This window comes from Dicentrarchus labrax, unplaced genomic scaffold (assembly GCF_905237075.1).
Source record: "Dicentrarchus labrax unplaced genomic scaffold, dlabrax2021, whole genome shotgun sequence".
NCBI lineage: Eukaryota > Metazoa > Chordata > Actinopteri > Moronidae > Dicentrarchus > Dicentrarchus labrax.
The window spans coordinates 14,788,124-14,811,075 of NW_026136710.1; the positions used below are offsets into that span (position 1 = coordinate 14,788,124).

Genomic DNA, 22,952 nt, shown 5'->3' on the forward strand with positions numbered 1-22,952 from the left:
ATTGGCTGATAATGGTGTCAAAAGTCTTAAGATTGGAAAGATTACTATTGTTGCTTATTCTCTCTTAGGCTGGAGGCAGCAAAAGATGACTACCGGATCCGTTGTGAAGAGCTTGAAAAAGAACTTTTGGATGTAAAGTCACAGAATGAAGAGCTTGCATCACTGGCTGATGAAGCCCAGTCGCTCAAGGATGAGATGGATGTTCTCAGGTAAGTCAGAGATTAATAAAAAAAAAAGAGATTACGTGAGTAAAGCAAACTAAACACTAAGCAAGTGCCTAATTGTTTGCAAAATCTCACCTTAGAGAATCACAAGTTATAATGTTAGCATTCATTGTCTTACAGATGATGTTTGTTATGCGCTTATTTAAATGCTATTTTAAAGATTGTTTTAGAATGCAACAGGTGATAAACCATTTTTTATAACCCATGAGAGGCTATATGACATGAAATGTATCAGGATGATGTATTGGTTGCTAAAAACATGCACATTGCATAATTAAAGATATAAATTATTTGAAAAGTAAGAAGACTTGCACCAAAGGCCGAATGGGAGTGGAAATTTGTCAGAAAAACAGGAGATGACAGAAGACAAATAATGTATTGTTGAGCCACTATCCTGTTATTTCAGACTTCTGTTGTTACAGGTGTGTTGATACACAAACAGAGCCTTGGTAAAACTCCCCTCCCCCCTTTGCTTTTTGAATGTAACATCACAAAATGAATCTCTTTCTCTCCCAGGCATTCATCAGACAAAGTATCAAAGCTGGAGGGCACAGTGGAACACTACAAGAAGAAACTGGAGGACATGGGACTTCTCAGGAGACAGGTAGACAGTCACAAACAGACAACAGCAACAACTTAATATATTTAATATGAGGAGTTCTCCTTTTTTCTAACAATACTTTACACAGCGTCCATTGGTTTGCAAGAAACATCTTGTTCCAATCAATATCTTTTACTAATGACCTCCCTGTTAGTCTAACAATTGGCAATATTTGTTCGTCCAAGTTAAACTGCATAAATAAAACGTATAATTCTGTTGTTATATTCCAGAATAAGCTAATGGAGGAGAAGAACACGGTATTAATGCAGACCAACGTCAGTTTGGAGGAGGAGCTACGAAAGGCGAATGCTACTAAGGGCCAGCTGGAGACATACAAGAGACAGGTACCCAACCAACAGCCATGTGCACATGCAATAATTGTTATTTAAATGGCAGGGTGATGTACCCCAATTGTAACTCTCACACACGTTTATAGTATATTTGGAGAGATGATGTCTTCTCATTAAGTGCCCTTTCTCTGCACAGGTGGTGGAACTTCAGAACAAACTGTCAGAAGAGTCTAAAAAGGCAGACAAGATGGAGTTTGAGTACAAACGAGTCAAAGAGAAAGTGGACTCTCTACAAAAAGAAAAAGATGTACGTAAAGTAAATTTTATTCATATAATAGGGTACACTATAAAACAGTGTCCCAACAGTATTCCTTTTACTTTGCAAACACATAAATATACAGTTTTCATAGAAATATCCCACAATATATTTTATAGATGTACAAGAAGGAGAGGAGTAACATTGGATAATACCAGAGGCCAGGAAATGCTGCAGTGTGTTAGCTGTCCCTAATTGATTTACAGATGCATTCTGTAGGCACATTGGGGATATTCATCCCAGACGTTGCATTATTTCTCCCTGTCATACTTTTTCTGTATTAGTGCATCACACATTTGTCACTCCCTCTGTAGCGTATGCGGACGGAGAGAGACTCTCTGAAGGAGACTATCGAGGAGCTCCATTGTGTCCAAGCCCAGGAGGGACAACTTACAGCAGGTAAAATTGATGACTGTCAAAAGGGGCTAAATATGGGTAGCTGAGCATGGCCTTTTTAAAGCTACAGTAAGCACAGTTTACTTGGGCAAGCTTAAATACCTCCAATGTTATCTTATTACTTGGTTCAGGTGACTGCCTCTCATTGGCTGGCACTTCTATATAGGTGTAGACACATATGTGTTGTTTGTTTGTTTAAAGCCCTGACGAAGACCTACAGTGGCCATTACAATACATGCTTTTTAATATTGTCCTGTTTGGAGTGCCTGGATTGCCTTTTTTTCATCCACAATCTGTTTGTTTTAGGTTTGTTACCATTGGCCAGCAACGACGGTTCGGATTCGCTGGCTGCTGAGATCACCACCCCGGAGATCAGGTATGACTTTTGAACCCCAGTTTTTCTTTTTTCTTTTTACTTTTTTAAAAGTATAAGAGAATAGAGAATAAAATACAGTAGAAGTACAAATATCAGATCATCGGACATAAATATATTTGGTAGTTGGGTAAGTTATGGTAAATATCCCTTCTCAAATATCACATCATAGCATCACATCTGTCTTGTTTCAAACAACATGCTTTCAAGATTTTGGGATTTTGGTTTACGACAACATCTATGCTACACACATCAGTCAAGCTAAAGGATAAGATTTGAGAGTTGCTTTACAGTGTAGACAGTTGTATTCTCTGCAGATGTTGCTAATCCTGTGTATGCACATGCTTTGTTTGTGCTGCTGCTGTTTTACTTTGTAGCCAGATTTTTCTTGCCAGTTACTCTTGCTCTGTATGCTGTGGTAAGATAGATGAGCCTAAAAAAAGCCACCTCTGTAGCGAGTTATGTAATAGTTGTGTGTGTGAGTTACATCAGCCTGACTGCTACTTTCCAAGAGGGCTGGGTTTTCTGCTGGCTGCGTGCCGTGTCTTGATGAACCAAGAAAAATGTGGATTTACCTTGAAGTTGTGAGTTAAGCCAGTTGAGGCGATTCTTTCTAATGTAGAGATGGTAAGAACTGCTGTTGTGCCCTGAGGTGATGTCATATCCTGCAACCTTTCAAAAATGGAAGTAAGATGTTGCAATATTGATGTTTCCTGTGAGAGATCTAAAGAGAGTCACTCTGTGTGTGAAATACAAAATTGATAATTGGGTGTCTTGGCTGATATGTGCTCATTTGTGTCTGTTGGTTCGGTTGTTAATTCAACATCCAACAGTGAGTGTGGAAAACTGAAGCTGGCTGTACCTTAAACCCATTACTTTCATAAGCAGCATCTGGGATTGATTTTTTTATAAACTATAAAACAGCTGGAAATTAAGTTCTTCTACTGTGTAGGAATCAGATCTCCACTAGAAGAAATCCGGTCATGTTGGTGTCATATTATATTCAATAAGCTGTATTAGAACCTCTTTTCTAGTCTTCTTTTGCCTTCCCTGGCCTAACCTTTGTCAGCCTGCAGCTGTGAGTTCATCTGGAAATATTTAGTAAGTTCTCCAGTTGGAAAGGAGGCAGCCACACCCTAAAAAAAAACACAGACAGAGAGTGACTGTGCTCAACACTATCAAACAGCAGATCCAGTCTTATCTGTTCAGTCCCACTATACAGTATAACAAAGCTTTCTACCTTTCTGTCTTTCCACCTGACATTTTTGTGTTTATCTAAGTACAAAAAGTCTCAGTCCTGCTTTTTTACCTCCCGTTCTACTGTGCAGATTGCTCTGTTTTGTTGGTTCTTTCTTTTCTCTTTTTTCTTTTTCTCTCTTATTTTATTATGCAGAAATATAAATTAATGGGCAAGTGAAAGTGGGTGCACAGTCTGTTTCCACAGTAATTCAAGAAAATGAATATAGGGAAAATAGATCAATACTGCTCTGGTGAAATCTTTTGTTTTCTGAATTTTTTTTCACTGAATTTAACTTACCTGCTACCACTACAAATATAAACCTCTTCACTGCCTGTCACAACACTGTAAAGGCAGTCTTTATCAACCCTGTCAATGCTACACACTGCTGAGAGGAAACATAAGAGCTGCAAAGGTGTTTGCATGAATGCAATAATGCAAACTGGATAATAGAACTAAAGCTATAAACTATAAATTGTATAGCTTGCAGAACTAAAAAGCCAATAGGAGTAATTAATTCATGTAATCCACACAAAAGATGTAGAGACGACAGAAATAAACACTGAAGCAGAATACCGATTCAGACACACGTTCATTCAGGTAACTCAGCGGTACTGAAGCAACGAACGCTGGAGAGAGTGACTGCCTCCAGACAGCGACGAGACCAAAATGGTTACAGAGGGTTTTTCAAGCATATACATGTGATTGATTTTAGTAACTTTAATGTACTTTACTTTGTACTTTATTGTGCACTGCGCACTGTAGGCTACGCTTTAAAATTAATCGGATCAGAACTCCAGATCCGCAGATACTCAATATTAAATTACTCGGATCGGATCCGGGGGTTAAAAAACCTTGATCGGGACATCCCTAGTATAAAGACCTAATTTTAGCATCATTGAGAAACGGTCAATCAGTCAGGGGAGCAGTGCGAGATTGCAACAACAAGAGACTTCTGAGTGGGTGTCTCACATAATTTTTAGCTCTGGGGATGACAATGTCAGTTAGTCTGGTGGTCCAACACTTTGTATTGTTACGGAAGCATTACTGTAGTCTTGTTTGTTTGATTAACTAGACTGAGAGGTGTGTTTAGAGTTAATTCAGTTTCCACAGTGAGAGTGGAAGTACAATTTCTTTGCTGAAGAAAAGTGAAGTTACAACAAGATTTAGGTTTAAAAACATTTTATGTCTGTGTGTGTGTCTGTTTGTATTGTAGAATTGAAGGGGGTGCTAATTCTATCTCAGGTCTCTGGTAAAAAAAGACTATTAGGTAGTCAGACAGTTCATACAGGTGTATAATGTGTTTTAACTATATGTGACAAGTTATCGTTAAATTTGAAATTAACACTTGCTTCTGTCCAATGTGTTTTTCCAGAGAACATTTGATTCGCCTTCAGCACGAGAACAAGATGCTGAAGCTGGCCCAGGAGGGATCGGACAATGAGAAGATTGCACTGTTGCAGAGTCTACTGGAGGATGCCAGCAGAAGGAAAAATGAACTGGAAACAGAAAACAGGTCAGCTAAAAGCACAGAAACAACTTGCATTTGCCTAGGAAAAACACTATATCATTCTGTCTCATCGTATTGAAATTTAATGAAAAAAGAGAATATTTTACAACTTAGAATGTTGTTCATGTAGTTTTAAAAGTCACATGTTCAGTGTCGGCAGATTTTGTTTCCTTGTGTTGGAATCTGGATCAATCTCCCATTTATCTACCCACAAAGATTTTCTTTGTCTATACTGGAATTTGAGTCAATGACCTTCTTAGCCAGAAGCCTGCCTCTCTGATGTTTTATCTACCATTAAAACTATCTTGTAAAACTGGTCTTTTGACCCTTTTTTATCTAGGTTAATCAATCAGCGCCTGATGGAGGAACAGAGTCAGGTAGAGGAGCTACAAAAGAATCTTCAAGAACAGGGTTCCAAAGCAGATGATGTAAGTAATTAAATGTTATCTCTGTATTGCGCAAGTTTAACTCTGATATCATTTAAATGTTGGCAATAACCACAGAAAGTCAAATTCCCATCATACCACACTTGGTGAATAAAGACTGCAGTACATCGGTTCTCCTGAAGGCTTTGGTATTTTATTTTTAAAGGAACTAAAAAGGCAAAATTGTGTATGTACACCCAACGCATAGAAAACAGTTGAAATCACTTTTGATTTTGTTTTGTTGTAACTAACTCCTCCTAACAATAACCATTTCTAACACTCATCGTATGCATGATCTCAGTTTTCTGTCTGTGTGCTTTTACATTATTTGTATGTTGTAGCTGTGGATAGCCTTGCATGCATCAGTGAATTAATAAATGACAGCACATGATAAAATCAGTAAAACAAATTGGATTTAGTTCGTATTAACATGTTTAACACAAATGGGGACATTTTCATTGTATTTTTCTTTGTTCATTCTCTCCTTCAAACTAGTTCCTAGTAGGGGGCAACTGGTATTTAGGAAGAGGAGAGTTGGAGCATCTCCTGAGAAGGTTGATGTGTGAGAGAGAGCTCGCATGCATGTTTAACGTCATCTTTCATGAGCTGCTTTGCTTCTTTACTAAATAATTAACCTTAATTTAAAATACTAAACTTTTTTAAAAAAATTTTTTATGGGGTTTCTGGTTCTATTCCTGCCAGCCTGTGTAGATTTAGCATCCCATCACCAGTGTTACCATTCATGCTTTAACCATCTGTCTTCACTCAAGATGAACATAACATATTATTATTTTTTTGTCTTTTGAGTGTTTCATCGACACGGCACAGTGCACAATAAGAATGGAAATATGTATTTCCTTAATGCAGTGCCACAGTTACGGAGAAACTGCCTTTTCTTTAAGTAGAATTATCAGTACAGTTTGAGTCATTTTGGTGAGGAGATGGTGTGTCAAATGTCAGGTGCAAAAATGGGAACGACTCCATAACAGGTTATTGCATGGATGCAAAACCATCCACATTTGGCGGGTCTGTGATTCTTGCCAATCAGTAAAATACTTTGCATTTTCTTTTCGAATAATGCTCCCACTGTCAGACTATAGTAAGTATAACTTTGTGATTCCTGACAAGTTTCCTCTTTTAGACTTTTTCCAGGTGTTTGCTTAGTTTTTTGATTTCCGGAAACAAATGTGTAACAACTCAGAATGTAATAAATATACACATTGTAAAAACTTTGCCTAATGTATTGCTAATATATAATACGGTACATAAGGACTGCAAAATGCAACAGTTGCTTTGCAAATAGAATGACATTTTGACCACAATCATTGCATTTTAACCTCGTATTGAGCATTTCATTAACTTTAATGTGTTTGTTACACTGAGTTGCTACACACAAGTTACACAAGATACTTTTTTCATAGCTGTTGAGATTCTACCTTTTCCTGTTAGAAATAGAAAGGCATCTTTAATCATCCCGTAGGCATCCTCTTGTAGATTTTTCCTCTGTTTCCTCTTTCCTTGGTGCTGTTTGACTTCTAGTTCAGAGATACTCTTGCAGATTTCTGCCCTCACATGATTTTGCTGCACACCACCTTAGATACCACATGGGTAGAAAGTGGTACTGCCTGAGGAAACAGGATCAAAAACATAAAAGCTTCAAAAAAATTAATTTGAGCACTCCTCTAATTGTAACCATTCTTTGTGATTATCCAGGCTGGGAAATCACGTAATTACCCAGACAAAGATTAGCTTGAAGTCTAGATTACTTCTCTATTGGTCTTTTTTCCAAACAGTATCTGTTCTACACTCCCCTCTGTTGGATAAAAGGGGGAAAGTGCATAATTTTGTTATAGTGGTGCCTTTTATTTAGCACTGATGGATCATTTTCAATTAGGCAGACACTGTGCTGAAAACCTTTTTGGTATATTTTTTGTAATGTGTGACACACAAATGTGGCTGCAGGTTTAAAGGCGAAGAAGACTGATGTGAAGCTAGCAGGAACTATACTGAAAGATTTGAAATTCTATCTGTAGGTGGTATAAGTTGTAACAATATTATGTGTCATAAACCATATCTCTCTCTTTTTTCAGTCTTCCATTCTGAAGAAGAAGTATGAGGAGCACATGTAAGTTATTGTCGTACAGACCCAGAAATGTTGCTAGTTATGCCAGGTCAGGATAGCATAGAACTTTATTTTAGGGATGCACCAGTTTGGAAGTTCTTTGGCGATAACTGTGTTTAAATTAACACTTTGGCCAATAGCCAGTGTTTTTTGTTGTTATTTATTTACCCTTTTGTGCCAAGGAAAATTTACAAAGACTGGCATATCTGCCTTGTTCCAGCTCAGTCTATTTCACTTCTCATCCAAGATGTGAGACACAGAGCTGATCAGCCTCTCACTGTCCGTGCGTGTGCATAGAGCCCGTAGATATTTGTCTGCAGTTTGTGCCAGTACTGGCAAACTGAGGCGATTATTTCTCCAGTATCCAAGTTGGAAACAACCAACACCCCATTTAGCCAGCACAAAGTTGATGTAACACAACAGATAAACATTGGCCACTGATATTGGCGATTACCATTTTATTTGCCAATAGGACATTGTCAATCAACAGGGCAAACATCGACCAATATATCAGTGCATCCCTACTTCATTTTAAAAGATTTAAACCATCCTCTTTATTCAGTCCTGGAATGCTTAACATGAAATATCAGACAGAACTAGGCCTAAAACTAGTTTATTTTGCTTTGTATTCTTCACCAGGGAGAAATTACGAGAGTTGAACAATGAGTTACTGAAGAAAAACTCCTTCATTGACGAAATGGAGCCTAAATACAACGCCAGCTGTGAGTTTGGACCTCTGTTGAATTCTGAATGTGTCAAGTACAGTCGAAACCCACTGACCTCCATCCTCTCTTACCATCTGTTCTTACGATTTTTAACAAAAAAGTGTTATGTTGTTCCCTTTCAGCCCAAAGAGTGGATGAGCTAGAGGAGGCCTTGAAGAAGAAAGATGAAGACATGAAACAGATGGAGGAGAGATATAAGAAATACCTGGAAAAAGCCAAGAGCGTAAGTACATCTTTATTACGGACAACAAGTGACCTATCTTTCTGTAACCAGTGATCCTTGCTGTAGATTTGGGTCAACAAAAACATGTATGTGTCCTCTTCAGGTGATCCGTACTTTGGATCCCAAGCAGAACCAGGGTTCAGGTCCAGAGGTCCAGGCCCTGAAGAACCAGCTGCAGGAGAAGGAGAGGATGTTGCACTCATTGGAGGTAATACAGGTTTAGAAGAATTAGATGGTCTGGCAAGGAATGGAGTGGACTTGGCAGCATATTGATCAAGTTTATCTCTCACCTTCTAATTAACCACCACAGAAGGAAGTCTGTCGAAGTGTGTGAAAACACATTGGAAATATTTGGACAACAGCGTATTGTGGCCTAAAGAATACTTTCATTGCTTAATTTGTTGTGGCTTTATGTTTTCTTTGTACAGAAAGAGATGGACAAGACAAAATGCCAGAGAGATTACGAGGAGAAACTGATTGTATCAGCCTGGTACAATATGGTAAGAAGGACCTACACAACTAAAACAGTCACCACTTTTGACTAGTGTGCTTTTTAAATTGTGGCACATCATATGTGCAGCTGGGATTTAAGGGCAAGAAGAGAAGAACATAACATAATACACAAAAAATCCTTAACATAGATAAGGAGAATAATTGTCAGATTGAAAATAATTGCAGCCCTATAGTAACACATAGCTGACCCAAAGTCAGTTATTAGCAGTTGGCAGCAATAACATATTAAAACAGTAACCTAAAGCACTAAAAAACATAGACTGACCTTAACATTATCTTAAAATAATTGTCCAGAAAACAATTGTGTTTGGTTCATCCTTTTTCATTTGGCACATTACATTCTACATGTGAATTTTAGTACATGTTTTTGTAATGCAGGCCCAGTATTGCATATTAAGAAGTCCTGATCATGCACAAGTCATGCATAAAGGCATTTTAACCACTAGAGGGCAGCAATTCCCTTTCTATCAACTTAACAACCAACGATTGCTTGTTAACACATTTGATCAATAGCTGGTGTTAATACTTATGAGTTGTTAAATCAACACTAATATTGTGTTTGAGCTCATTTGCTTTTTCATGCATCAAGATTCGCAAACTAACGGTAGCTGATTGTCTGGTGACTCTCTTACTCCCTGTGTTAGAACAGTTTACTGCTGCTGCACAAGTTCATATTGTGATATTGAGTCTGTCTTATTATACTGACAGTGACCATTAGGAACAATAATAAGACTTCCTCTGTATCTGTCTCCAGGGTATGTCTCTGCAGAAGAAGGCGGCTGAAGACAGACTTGCCAACTCCGGTTCTGGTCAGTCCTTCCTGGCCCGGCAGAGACAAGCCACCAGCACACGCCGCTCCTATCCAGGCCACGTCCAGCCAGCTACCGCAAGGTAGATGGCAGCAAGGCAGAAAAATACTGCGGCAAACTACCTTACAAATCCCCTGAACCTACATAACAGTAGATGTGCCTTTTTTGAAGGCACACTATTTTCATTCATTTCTAATGGACGTTCTTGTTTCCCTTCATTCTGCCTATTGATTTCCTTTTTTTCTTCTTGATCAGATCCATGAGGTAGAGATGCCAGCCAAGGCTGCCCAAATCTTGCACCACTTTTTTTCCCCCTGACTAAGCATATGTTACCCTGACTTTCTGTGATGCCAGGCTTCTACTGTTTTTCACACCCCAGTATATTTGATAGGGTCTGACTAATCACTCCAAACACCCTCTCTTCCTCCCTCTCAACCACTGACCTTCCTCAACCTGTACTCTGTGGTAAACAGTTGCCAGGCAGGTAATCTGGACATCAAGGCAGAGAAGAAGCGCATCCTCTACTGAATTTACTGTCATTTATGTTCAGAGGAACTGCTCTGCCTGTTCATGCAGTATTTATGCACATCTCTACCTGTGATAGCATTTGAGGTTCATCTTGTTTGTTGACTGGCGTTGTCGGATTTTCTGTTCTGCAGTATCTGTTTTAACTCTTATGATGTAGCTTTAAGCAGGTAACAGCATTTTTTTCATTTACATGTGTTAATGTTTGAATTGTATTTTTCAAATGGAGATCAGTTGCTCTTCTTCCATGTCATTATGTTTTGATCTGTGAATTTAGATCAATATTGAGTAACAAATACATGGAGGCATAGGAAGATGTATAGTTGTCACGTGTAAAATGTTCCATTTGCTTGCTAAATGATCTGAATGATCTCTAATAGGACTACATGGTTTAGAAAAAAACAGGTAACTTCTCAGCTGGTAACAGTGCAGCAATAATTGTGAAGGGTAATTTCCTCTGAGGAAAAAAAAAAGGCAAAGTAACTGCTTCAGCTGTTGAAGTTTTATCAGGTGTTACGGTCCACATCTAGATAGATTGCGGCAAAGATCAATGTGCTCCATAATTGTGTAGACAGGCTTTCATGATCTGACTTAAAGAGCCACCGTGGAACAAACCGGGAGTGGCACCAGCTCACAGCGTTTTAGCTTTTACCAGCATTTACCAGGTTGTCTCAGACAACACTTTATGTGCCATAGGGTTGAATTTAAATGTAAGTACTACAGTACAGTTGGGCAATATTATCCCTGCAACACTGCAAGTTTCCCTCCCAGCACCACATAAAAAAATACACTGAAGGAAAATCTAGTCGTGCAATGGTTGCTGAGTTTGGCACCCTGGGACTGTTTGGTTGAAAAAGGGATTTGGTTTGTAGATTGCCCCTTAATGCCAATGAGGTATTTATTCAATGTAGCTCACTGAAGCAGACTTACTTTCCATATCATTTTAGAATCAGTTGATTGTTATAGTGAAAATGTTTTCCAAGGTATGTTAAAAGGTGTTTTTTGAAAAGCACAGTGTTTCCAATGTCACTTTAAGGGGGAACCTTGAATAAGTATGCTTGTTGCAGCTGTTCCTATCCTCTCTTTAACCCATTTTCTTCTTCCATTCTGTTTACATTGTCATTGTTTTTAAGGCACATCATGAATGAACTTCTATTACATGATGCACCTTTAGAATTAACCCTGTTCATTTGCTATGTATGTGTTGAGATCGAGGCCAGAAATTCAGGCTAACAGGCCCCGCCGTCTCACCGTTATCTCTCTTTCTCCTCCCTCAACAGCAATGTCACTGCATGACTGGCACACCACTGAACTGGCCAAGCCTGGCGTGGCTCAGCCCAGCCTGGCCTGTCTTTGGCCTACGCTCAGTTAGGCCGAGGCACACGCTGCATGAACTGCCCGCCTACTGTTTGCATGACTTTGCATTGACTCGAGCCTGCGAATAACCAGCACAGCAGCATGAGCACTAACAACCCTCTGCAGCGTCATGCATTGTAACCTCCAGACAAGCCTGATGAGGGATGGGGTCGGAAGAGCAAACCCTCACCCTCCTTCACCCAATTAAACTCCTTTCCACCCTTCCAGCTCCTTTCTCTTCATATTCTCCTGCGCTTTGTTATCCTCGCCATACTCCCGTTCTCCTGTCCTCCACCCCCCCACCTTTCACTCTCCATGGTCATGCCTGCTTGTCTTTCCACACTGCATTAAATCTGTTACAGTTCAACCTGTGTTACAAACATCTAGGGCAGGGGCAGCATATCGCAGCACATACTGTCAATCACACAGTTGAACTGTTAGTAGGCCCTTTCTGTAGTACTTGTGTGTAACTTGACATTGGCTGGCTGCTTCAGGATACCTCAATGACATATTTTCACATATCTATTTTTATTTACATGGTTGGCGGAGAGTCGGCGTTGGTGTGAGAGAAATATTTGAGAGGTGTAGCCTGCGAATAAGTCTGCAAAAAAAAAAAAAAAAAAGGAGTCTGCTCCCCCATAAACTTCAAAATGTGTATCTCCTGTTGAAGTTCTGCCCTGCCTCTCCTCAACATGTTGCAAGATGGCACCTTAGATGTGGTTTTACCTCAAGTATTAGTGAGTACAACAAGTTATGGACTAAAGGAGAGCTTACGGGGCATTTGGTCAGTTGAACAATTTGCAGTAGGAGCATAGGATGGCAAAATAACTGTTTAAATTAATTGAATTAATAACATTGTTACAGATATGCTTTTATACAGGATAAAAGCCCCCATTAAGCCTACTTGCAAATTTCCATGTCAGTGTAGTGGCTATTTCTTGATTAAAAGCACATTTTATACACATTTCTATAGTGTGTTGGATGGCTTATAATGTAGTTGACTACTATGTTGTCTATGTTGTTTTGTCTATAGCAAGTAGTAGTGTGGTCTAATTGATCCAAAAGCAATTTGATATTATTATTGCCTTAAAAAGTATTCAAGAAACACGGATATGAAAGTGTACATTAGCTCATGTAGGCAAATGTACAGTACATTCATTTGATTGGATTGAAAGGGCTAATTATTTTTAAAAAGCAGAAAGGGAAACTATTCCAGCAATCTCTAAAGATCCTGCTGATCGCAGATCAAACCCTTATTCAGTACATTTCAAAAGCATTCACACCAGGCAGTAATCCTGCATTTGTTTGTGCTTTATTAGTTCAACCTAACAGAACAGTTATGTGAAAGATTTTTATTTATTTGTTTTACATTAATTGTTCATGGATGAAGTTGACTGCTTAAACATGCAGTGTTAACCACAATACACGAGTTATACAAGAGCCAAATTATAGTATCAGTAATAGGGAAACTTAACTTGGTGTTGCTATAAGTCATACTATACATTTTATGTAGCTTTTAAAATAAATTTCTTATTTAAATTTTATTTCCTGAGCTTATTAAAATCATGTTAACTAAAAGGGTGAGAAAGACTGAAAAGAAACACCTGGACCTAAGGATATATGCATATTATAGGTATAAGTGCATACATTTTTCGAGTGAGAGAGATGGTTGAATCCTCCAATTTAGTGCCTTTGTGTAAAATGTGATATTTAAAAAAAAAAAAAACAAGACTGGCTAGGAGTTAATACAGCAAGATGTGCTGCCTTTTAAAACCAGTTTTATGGTGTTATTTAGAAAGAGAAAAATTTTGATGATCTCATCCAAATGATACATTTCTGGACAAAAAAAACTTATTTTTAAGATTAAGTGGGCTTAATGAGGGCTTTCTTCTCTGTTTTTAACCTATTTTACTCATAAATGTTATAATGTGTAACCTTGGTTTAATTCATGCCGTGCATTTTTATCTTAATGGCTTATTTATTGTTTTGCTGCTTGTACAGCAGTGTTGTTACATTTTTTTTTATATTAGTATTATTATATCACCACTTATACTGTTACAATAGATGTGAAGTTTCCATATGACATCAAAATACTGTTAGATACTTGTCTTATGCAACAAAAGGAGGAGATGGGTTGAAATAGTGTAGTGTTTGCTCTGTTCATCTAATGAAAATGACACAAAGGTTATTATATCGACTGTTTCCGCTCAGATCAGTGTAAAATGGAGAAAACACAGCAAGGTTACATTTACATTTAGTATTTTCAGGAAGAGGAGTTTCTTAGAAAATGATTGTGCTAAGAAACTTGTCATGTTTGAAAATGAATGTTTTCTCATTTACGAAAAAGCACACTCTACACTTTTAATTCACTGAATTGTTGGTGAAGTTACTGTAACCTGAACAATTGAACACATTTTCCAGTGTTTTAGTGACAGCAACAAAGACCAGGGTCCTGTTGTGGGGAAAAAGGCTGTTGGATGTGCATGTGTAATTGCATTAAAATGAAGTTGGCTCAGATTTTTGGTTAACTTATCCTGATTAGATGAGGACAAATCAAATTCTTCATTTGGACATCAAATACATTTTCAGAACCGAGCTGTGAAATAACTTTTTCAGCAAAAAAAAAATAATTCAGTTGCAAAGTAAAGAAGGGTTGGTTTTGTCCAGTTCTCTACTTGTTTCTGTCCGTTTTATCACACAGAACTCTTTTAGCCGTCCATCCCCATTTGTCATTGGTTTGGTAAGAAATCTGTATATAATGGATTACATCCACATTGTGGTTGTTCTGTTTCAATTTATATCAGGGATGTTGGGGAAACTTTTTTTTTCTTTTGTTATTTAATATCTCCGTAACAGAAAACATGTTGTCCCCTTTTATCCCCCATGAAGTGAGCCACTGTATTTTGTTGCTTATATGTGTCTGTTTTTATACCCAATATTACTGGCAAATAATGAGATACTGGGGGGAGGATTATCAGAATGGAGTTTCAGACCATATTAATGCTAATTTCTTCCCAGTAAAGAAGGAAAGGTGACATCCTCATGTACTGTTCAAGCTATAACCCAAATTTTTCCTTAATTTTCCTGTTTGAGAACAATTTACTGAATGAGTACTGCAGTAATCTTCACAAAAACTGTCATAATGTGGTGTATTATTTATATGCCTAAACTAAAACGAATACCCAGTGTGTTCCCTAGTGTTACTTGACTGCTGATTGCTCTGTGGGCCAGTCAAAAGTGTATTAAAGAGGTGAAAAGAACATGCGGCTGTTAACAGGTCAGAATCTATCACTACGCGTGCAGTGTTTGCTGTATTTTTTTACTCATTGGCAAACTTTTCTTTACATATTGAAGTAGCAAATAACCTTCCATTTGCCAAGTTTTATATTGCTTGTATACAAACACACTATGTACATACTTAATGTAACAGTGTTAGAGGAGGTGTCTGGCCATTTGAGGATGAGAAAATAAAACTCATGTCTAGTTAGATGGATTTCATATAGCATCTGTCCGATGAGGACGTATTGATGAAAATGTGCTTCCTACACTGCAAAACTTGGAAATGACATTGTAAATAAAGCTTGTATAAAACAGGCTGCTTGTTCAGATTTTTCCATAACATGATGACCGACATAAACAAATACAATTTTTCTCATGCTATCAGATACCACACTCAGTTGTTTGGGGTCAGCAGTAGATTCCCCAGCTGACATGTATGCAACTGAGCAGTTTAAAATTAGATTTTAAACAAGTTATAAGAAGAGCACACATACCCTAAATAAACATGACCATAACACTTGAGCAGGAGAGGACAAAAACCTTTGGGGGCAGGTAAAGGTCGTCCCCAGAAGTATGTCATACACACAGTCCTTTGGATGAAAAGTTTTTCAGCTGTTTCTTTTCACCTTGCCAAGCAGTGTTTCTTTGCTTTCATTAAATCATTAACTAGATGAGACAGTATCCAAGTTGAGCATGGAGGGCAGATGATGGAAGAGGGGATTCCAATTGTGTCCTGAAAACACCCTACAGCATATAATTCGTCTTAACATAATGCAGAATTAGACTTGGCCTTTAAGTTACAGTTTACAGTAAACTGGGCTTAACAAGGAAACAGTAATAGCTCGCCTGAGCCACCATCCTGTCTTTGGTCGTAGTGTTATAACCACCCTCGCTAATGCGGCACAACTCCTGTCCTATATTAGCTACGGATCATGGTGAATTCTGCTTTTCAGTATCTGCCTCTCTTATGAACTGAGTCTGTGCACACACAAACAGCCCTGCCTGCCTGGGAAATGAAGCCTGGATGCCCCTCAAGGCTGCAGACTCAGGAACTTCCCCATATCAGTGTCCCATCCTTCATTCCTAAGAGCTTCTTTTTCCTTCTCTCCCTTACCTCAGCCTCTGGGTGCTTCCTCCTGACATTTCACAGCAGAGGTCCAAAGTCAATAAAAATACACTTCTCTGGTTTCTCATTCACTTCCATTGAGATAGGCCTGAGTGAAAGGAGGGGAGATGATAGTTACAGTCCAGTGTGTTGATATCACTTTCCAAACCTGGCTCAAGTCATATGTTGATGGTTTATTTTATGCCAGTTATAGGTACCAAAAACAAGCAGTAAACAATAAGTTGTGATTGATTTTTTGCACTGTTTACTTTAACATGGCATGGTAAAAGGTGATGTAAAGATATAGTACAGTAGTGTCCTGGCAAAATAATCATATATTTAGTTATTATTTAGTATATTGATCTATTAAAGTTGGTCAATCTTGCAACATCAGAATAAAAGTTTGAAAATTAAAAGGGGTCACATTATTGCAGATTCCACTTGTGGTATTGATACAGTCAAAGACTGCTGATGGGCCCTCTGAACATAGGTGCAATATAGCTCTATAGATGGCTTTTGTTAGACTAAAATATCTCAACAAGTACTGGATGGATTGCTATGAAATTTGATCCACTTTAGTTCATACATACTGCAAAACTAATGACATTCCCATCAGCCTCAGCTGTGTTCGGTGCTAACAAACAGATGTTGGAACGCGTACGTACAAAACTAATACGGTGAACATGGAGAAACATTATACCTACATCAGCATGTTAGCATTGTCATTGTGAGCATGTTAGTGTTCTGGCATTAGCGTTTTGCTCAAAGCACTGCTGTGAATGTGTAGTTGCTGGGATTATGTGTAGGAATACAGAAGTTCTATGGTTAGGGCTAAAGAAAAAGGCTGTCTACAAGGTAAAGTGGTAAAAAAAATATTCTTAATATAGTGTACACTCAGACTGATATAGATTTGTGGTGTGGCTAAAATGCGTTTTTCTTCAGCCCCTGTCCACAGCAGTGCATTGCTCTGCTTCTGTACCGGGACTCCTGTCTGCTTTTCAAACTGTGGACGCACTGACTAATGTCTATAACGGTAACACACTCACTATAAGTACTTCATACAACCCCACTTAAAAAAAACCCCAAACCATCCCTTCAAGTGTCTAACCTTAAAATGACAAACTCTCACCTCACATTTTGACTGGTCATTTTCTGTGTGTCTTTGTTCCAGTTTTGTCATTGGGATATGGACTACAAAGAAGGGAGAAAAGCTGAGGTCAGGGAAAGTCAATAAGAAAATAAAATAACACCACAGGCAGACAGTGAGTCATGGACATTATGAATAGGGTGGACAACCAGCAGCACTGACACGATTCCACTCCTGTGGTCCAGACAAAAGCCCAAAATTATTTTACTGTCGGAAACATGACCACACGTTGTCTGATTCATTATCATTCCATTATGGTTACATTCTCTAAAATACAACAGACAGAAAGATTAATTCATCATCAAATTAAATCAAATTAATATAAATTTAGATTTTTGAAATGCACTGTAAGAATTGTACAGCATCAGAAATTATGAGAATTTCTCTTTTATTCTTTTGAAACTCTCTCTTTTGACACCATCAATACTTGGAAACTATGTCAGCTTAATGGCAAACCTGTAGGTGCAAATGTTGTACAGTACACCCATTTTACAGAACATTGTTGCTTTTACCGGCAAATGCTGTCAGAGTAGGAACTTTGTTTTTAATATCCAAAGAAAATGTTGTCATTGATCCCAGATGTTTTTTTTTTTCTTTCTTTCTTTTTAAACTCTCTGTCTCTCAATATTGAAGTAATTACTGAATCATTCCACCGGGAGGAAAATCAGAGCAAACGAGAGCTGTCATTTCCCTAATGAAAGAGCCTGTTATTATTTCTTCATAACTTAGCGTTTGGCTGACAATATGGGCCTTATGACACTTTCAATTTACATTTCAATCAGACTGGTGTGAGTGTGTGTGTGTGTGTATGTATGGATGGCTGGGTGGGGGGTGTGGGGGGTGGCAGAGGCCTGATAACACAAGGCTCTCATTGATGCACACACTCTAACACACACACAATCAGACACACACAGATCAGGTGGTGTTTCCAGCACTTTGGATTGGAGCCCGGCGGATACCTGACCTGAGATTTCAACACGCACACAGCATGGACACACACACAAGAGCACTTTCACCGTCAGCCAACGCACAGGCAACCTCTCCGCTTTTACATGATCATTTTTGGCACGACTTCAATGAGACGCAGGTGAGAAGTGCACTGGGGGAAACTGAAACCTCATGCTCAGCCTGTTGACACAGTCAGAGAGTAAAAGGGAGGCAGAGTGGCTCTTTAGATTGTATTGACCCTTGAACTCGAGGGGAGCAGTTTGACTGACAGCTACCGTGTACAACAGGCCACGGGTTTATTAAAGGTCAACATGCAGGCCAAGCAGGGATGTGACGTTTCTGAGACACAAATCTCTTTCATTTGACATGAAGATTTATTTATTTATGCCAGCCTCCTCTCGGGCTTAGTTATGATGGTAAAAATGACTCTCGACGAGCGTTAGGTTATCGAGGTCGACATAAGATCAGATCTGATTTTTGTTGCGATATGAACCCTGACATTTTCAGGCAGATTCTCAGGCTTGCCGCCACTTTAAATCCCTCTCATATTCTCATATGTTGATCATCGTAATAAGCAACCTAAAATTCATCACATTAATCAGAAGAGTATTTTCTTTTTGCACAATTTCCGGGTTCATGTGTAGCCTCGCATCCAAGCCTTTTCAAACCAGATTTTCTTGTTCCCCTTTGACCCTTCTGTCCTCTAGAAAAACAGATACTTATTACTGTACTTCTATAAATATTATTTAATTTTAACTTAGATTTTTAGGCTGATGTCACATACATATGTACATATAAGTTTTTGTCTCATTCTGGTTGAAGGATATTTCAAAAAGTTCTGAATGGATTTTGGACAGGCTGGTTATGGACAAAGTGATGAGTGTTTTCAATTCCCTTTGGTATGATGGCAAAAAAACTTCTGAATGGATTCATGAAACAAAATCAAATGTCATGCACATAAGCAGACGGACACACTAGTACTACGTGGTTTTCACCACTGAAGCCCATGCATTTTTTACAGTTAGTAATACATTCCAATTGGTTGGACTTGCATTGGTATTTCTGCATGTGTGGGACATCGTAGGCTGAAGGCTACAGCAAAAACAGAGAAATTAGAAAATTGCCCAATCCTTCCACTTCCATTTTTTCATCGCACTGTCTCTCTGGGCACTCAGGTTTTCTATCATGAGCAGATGGTCATGAAGAGCATTAGGAAATGTGCATGATATTAAATATAAACTTGGAGACACCAATTAACACTTAACACTTTTAAGGGATATAAGTAGACTTTTACCTTTTCATGCATATATATCCAGATGATTAATCTGTATTTAACAAGCTTCATAAATAGAGTGCATGTGGGCGTTTAACTTACCACATGTACAGGTCATCAAGTTCAGGTGCAGCCGATAGTGTACATATTTCTCTCTCTCTCTCTCTCTCTCTCTCTCTCTCTCTCTCTCTCTCTCTCTCTCTCTCTCTCTCTCTCTCTTTCAAACAAACACGCACACACATTTACAGAGGCCGACAGAGAGCTGAAAACCACCGGACCAGAGGGATGAACGTCTGAGTGATCTCCACGCTGTTTGAGCCAGAGTGAGTCACACTAGGCGCCCTGACCACTAAATCAAAGAGCTGTTTGAACAGCTGCATTCCTTCACACCCCTTCATCCCCTCTCTCTCTCTCTCTTGCTGTGCAGTAATACTAATTCTGGTTTTGCTGCTCACCCCCCTCCCCCTCCCCAGCCAGTAGTGTTCTGGTGTGAAGGAGATCAAGCCTAATGGAAAAAGAGTGCAGAAGTGAGGTAAGTCATCCTTCTGACTGTGGACAGGTGTCTATTAGAGGTTGGGCGTAAAGATGAGACAGAGGAACTCTGTGAGGCTTCACAGCAGCGACTGCAGCTGATTTATGGACTCATGACAGCCCGAGTGAGTCATTGTGTTAGCTTTCATTTCTTTTCACACATACGGTTACCCCACTCCAGAGTCGTATCATGTTGGGCCATTAGTTTTCAGTGACAGGTACGATTATTGCAATTGTATGGAAAAAGCCAGCACTGAAACATTTAATCCTAACTTTTCCAAACTTTAGTTGGTTCTCTGGATTTGAACAGAGTCAGCAGACAGAAGTGTGATAGCTGATGACTGAGCTGATAGCAATAGATTAATAGTTAACACATTCTCCATACAAGCATAGTAATGTTATGATCAAGAACTTATAGGAATACTTAGATTTTTGGAAATAGATATAGATAATTACGCTCTTTTACCAGGAGTTAGATGAGAGGATATTAATTTAATCTCTGTTCATGCAATAACCTAGCTGCCCCAGGAAGCGTTTAGCCTAGCTTAGCACAAACACAAGTTTATGTCTCTCATGCATTATCTCCATTTTGTAGGTATTTCCAGCATTCTCAAAGACGCTTCTAACCATCTGGAAAAACAATATTCAGACTTCTGCATTTTAAAAATGATTCTTAATCCCATGTCCTACAGTTATGACTCAAATTCCTAATCCAAACAAATACAGCATTCAGAAATGACATACAAGTATTTGTATATATCTCTAATATGAAGCCATCAGTGTGAATGCAATATAAAATAATGAAAAGTAAAGTAAAATAGATAAATGAAACTGCTAATAAAAAATATCTTTGTCAAGCATAGCTCCATCAACAGTACCTAAGAACTGCAAAGTAATGAGCAATTAAGCTTTCATCCATTTTCCAACATGCAGAAATGTGCATGCTTTATATGTGTAGCCCATATATACTCTATTTAAGACTAGTGCTAAAACCCTGACCCTGATCTGTCCTGATGAAGAAAGATTTATGCATATGTCATGGTTAATGACGACAATATAGCCAAAGGTCCTTTTCCACAACTTCTCTGTTTCCTTTGGCAAATTTCTATGGTATCCTTGAAAGAAATGAAGCATGACAGTGTCTCCATTAAAAAGTCATCTTTTAACTCAACTTTTATTGTGAGATTAATAACTACTGTAACTATGGCCTTGAAGGGGCTGAAAAAGTGGCAGATGAGTTTCCATTTCCTTTTCAAAGAAAGATCGAAATGCTTCCATGGCTGTCATACAGCTGGGATTACAAAGCATGTAAAAAGAGCCAAGAAAACTTCGAAAAACCTGTAATTAATACGCTACAATTCTGACATGGTCCTAAATGAATATCTGCAGCTTTTATCCCTAAAGGTTTTTTTTTTTTTTTAGGGAAAATTCAAATATAGCTCATTGTCTGGTCATTTTTAACAATCCTGAAAAAAAAAAAAAAACATCTATAGAGTCTTCTACAATAATCCAGAAGAGATAAATGCATGATGAGTTCCTTTAACTACCACCCTTCATTTTCAGTTCACTTCTGTGACCATTGTATTAGTGCAGTGGACTTCTACTTCTGGTTCTATTTTTTTTGGTAAGTGCGAAGAAATGTTGGCTTTGAGCACTTTGAAGTCTCTGGCAGTGACAGATAACTGACACATCAATTTAAGCACATCATCATGAAAATTAATGATCTGAACACACATGCACACTGCACATCAGAGACAGAGAGACAAAGAGTGAAAGAGTCTCATTGGAAGGGGCTGGAAGTTGAGGGTGGAGTTGGAATGATAATAGTAGGAAAGATAATTATTATTTTTCATTACCTAACACTGGCTGGGAGCAATAAACAACTCACAATCAACTTTTGACCTCAACTGGAGGCAGTCCCTGGAAAAAGCAACGGGATACATTTCACTTTTTAACTGGATTTTGTTTTCAGAGAATCAAATGAACAGAATTGAACACGTTTAATTGTTTTGGTCTGTTAGTGATTTGATGCAAAACATACCAATAAACCAAGAAATCCAACCCACACTGGAAGAGACTGTCAAGCTACACAGGTAGCTTTAATATCATGGCATGTGAAGTAAACTTCAACTCATTTCTATGTCATGTGATTAACTGCGAGACAATTGTATTGATGTTTACAACTTCATTTAACCTCCTGAGACCTTCAAAATTTAAAGTTTGGGTATTTTAATTTTAATTTGTTTATTCTTTATGGTATGCCCTTTGTAGTGGTCGTTTTTATTATTATTATATTTGCTCTCAGCCATTTTGCATCAGGACAGAATTGAAACAAATGCCAAAAAATACCTGAATAGAATTGAATAAAATTTTTTAAATGCAAAATTAAAACTTAGGCCTGGGCCCTGAAAATTGTTAGCTTAGCATTTAGCTTTCAGTCGTTAAACTTTTTAATAGCATGTTTTTTTTGTCAACAGCCATTACGATCATGTATTGGTACTCACATATACTTAAATGCTTCTGCTATTTCACATCTACATGTGCCCAAGCAAATTGAGTGTGCACCATGAGAAGAACACGTTTTGACAAAATAAAGATGAGTTTGTGAGAATTTAACTTCAATCCGATCATTGAGGAAGTGATATAGAGTAAATAACAGTTGCAATATTACAGTAGTTGGTTTTCCGGAATATCCCCTCATCTATCAACGTATATAACTTATTCATTGAGAGCAACCAAATGACTAACATCTTTGTCCTATATATATACATATATGTAAAAATCTCTGAAAAATATGTTTCCTAATAACGAGAGGAGGAACAGGAGATTGTTGGTGGGGGGTTGGTAATTAAGGACATAAGCTGGTGCTGGAGCAGACCTTCGGATCTAGTATGGTATGTGTGTCTGCCCACAGAGCCACCAGGACACCCTGGATTCCAGTAAATGCTTTTTACCATGAACACCATTTTTGCTTTGATGCTGTGACTAACGGCTCAGTCACACAACCACTTCCATCACAACTAA

General features: G+C 38.3%; 1 protein-coding gene and 1 long non-coding RNA gene across 5 annotated transcripts in view; one reads left to right on the forward strand and one right to left on the reverse strand.

Moving 5' to 3' along the window:
* Nucleotides 1–15,239, forward strand: part of hook3 (hook microtubule-tethering protein 3) — a 29,134-nt gene extending 13,895 nt beyond the window's left edge. For 2 of the 4 annotated variants that reach the window (XM_051412703.1, XM_051412705.1), the window contains 15 exons: nucleotides 69–209; nucleotides 741–828; nucleotides 1,056–1,169; nucleotides 1,312–1,422; nucleotides 1,746–1,830; nucleotides 2,134–2,203; nucleotides 4,813–4,953; nucleotides 5,288–5,375; nucleotides 7,463–7,497; nucleotides 8,134–8,216; nucleotides 8,342–8,442; nucleotides 8,546–8,650; nucleotides 8,871–8,942; nucleotides 9,710–9,846; nucleotides 11,570–15,239. In XM_051412703.1, the coding sequence (XP_051268663.1) occupies nucleotides 69–209; nucleotides 741–828; nucleotides 1,056–1,169; nucleotides 1,312–1,422; nucleotides 1,746–1,830; nucleotides 2,134–2,203; nucleotides 4,813–4,953; nucleotides 5,288–5,375; nucleotides 7,463–7,497; nucleotides 8,134–8,216; nucleotides 8,342–8,442; nucleotides 8,546–8,650; nucleotides 8,871–8,942; nucleotides 9,710–9,846; nucleotides 11,570–11,585 (1,387 nt within the window). In that variant the 3' untranslated portion in view covers nucleotides 11,586–15,239. Of the gene's footprint in view, nucleotides 1–68; nucleotides 210–740; nucleotides 829–1,055; nucleotides 1,170–1,311; nucleotides 1,423–1,745; nucleotides 1,831–2,133; nucleotides 2,204–4,812; nucleotides 4,954–5,287; nucleotides 5,376–7,462; nucleotides 7,498–8,133; nucleotides 8,217–8,341; nucleotides 8,443–8,545; nucleotides 8,651–8,870; nucleotides 8,943–9,709 lie in introns of all 4 variants that reach the window. The other 2 variants (XM_051412704.1, XM_051412706.1) reach the window with 2 other exon arrangements.
* Nucleotides 15,240–16,059: 820 nt separating this feature from the next.
* On the reverse strand, nucleotides 16,060–19,583 carry LOC127370556 (uncharacterized). Its single transcript, XR_007886244.1, has 3 exons — nucleotides 19,500–19,583; nucleotides 17,159–17,220; nucleotides 16,060–16,138 (listed from the first exon to the last, which is right to left on the reverse strand). It is a non-coding gene; the product is annotated as an uncharacterized LOC127370556 (long non-coding RNA).
* Nucleotides 19,584–22,952: the final 3,369 nt, after the last annotated feature.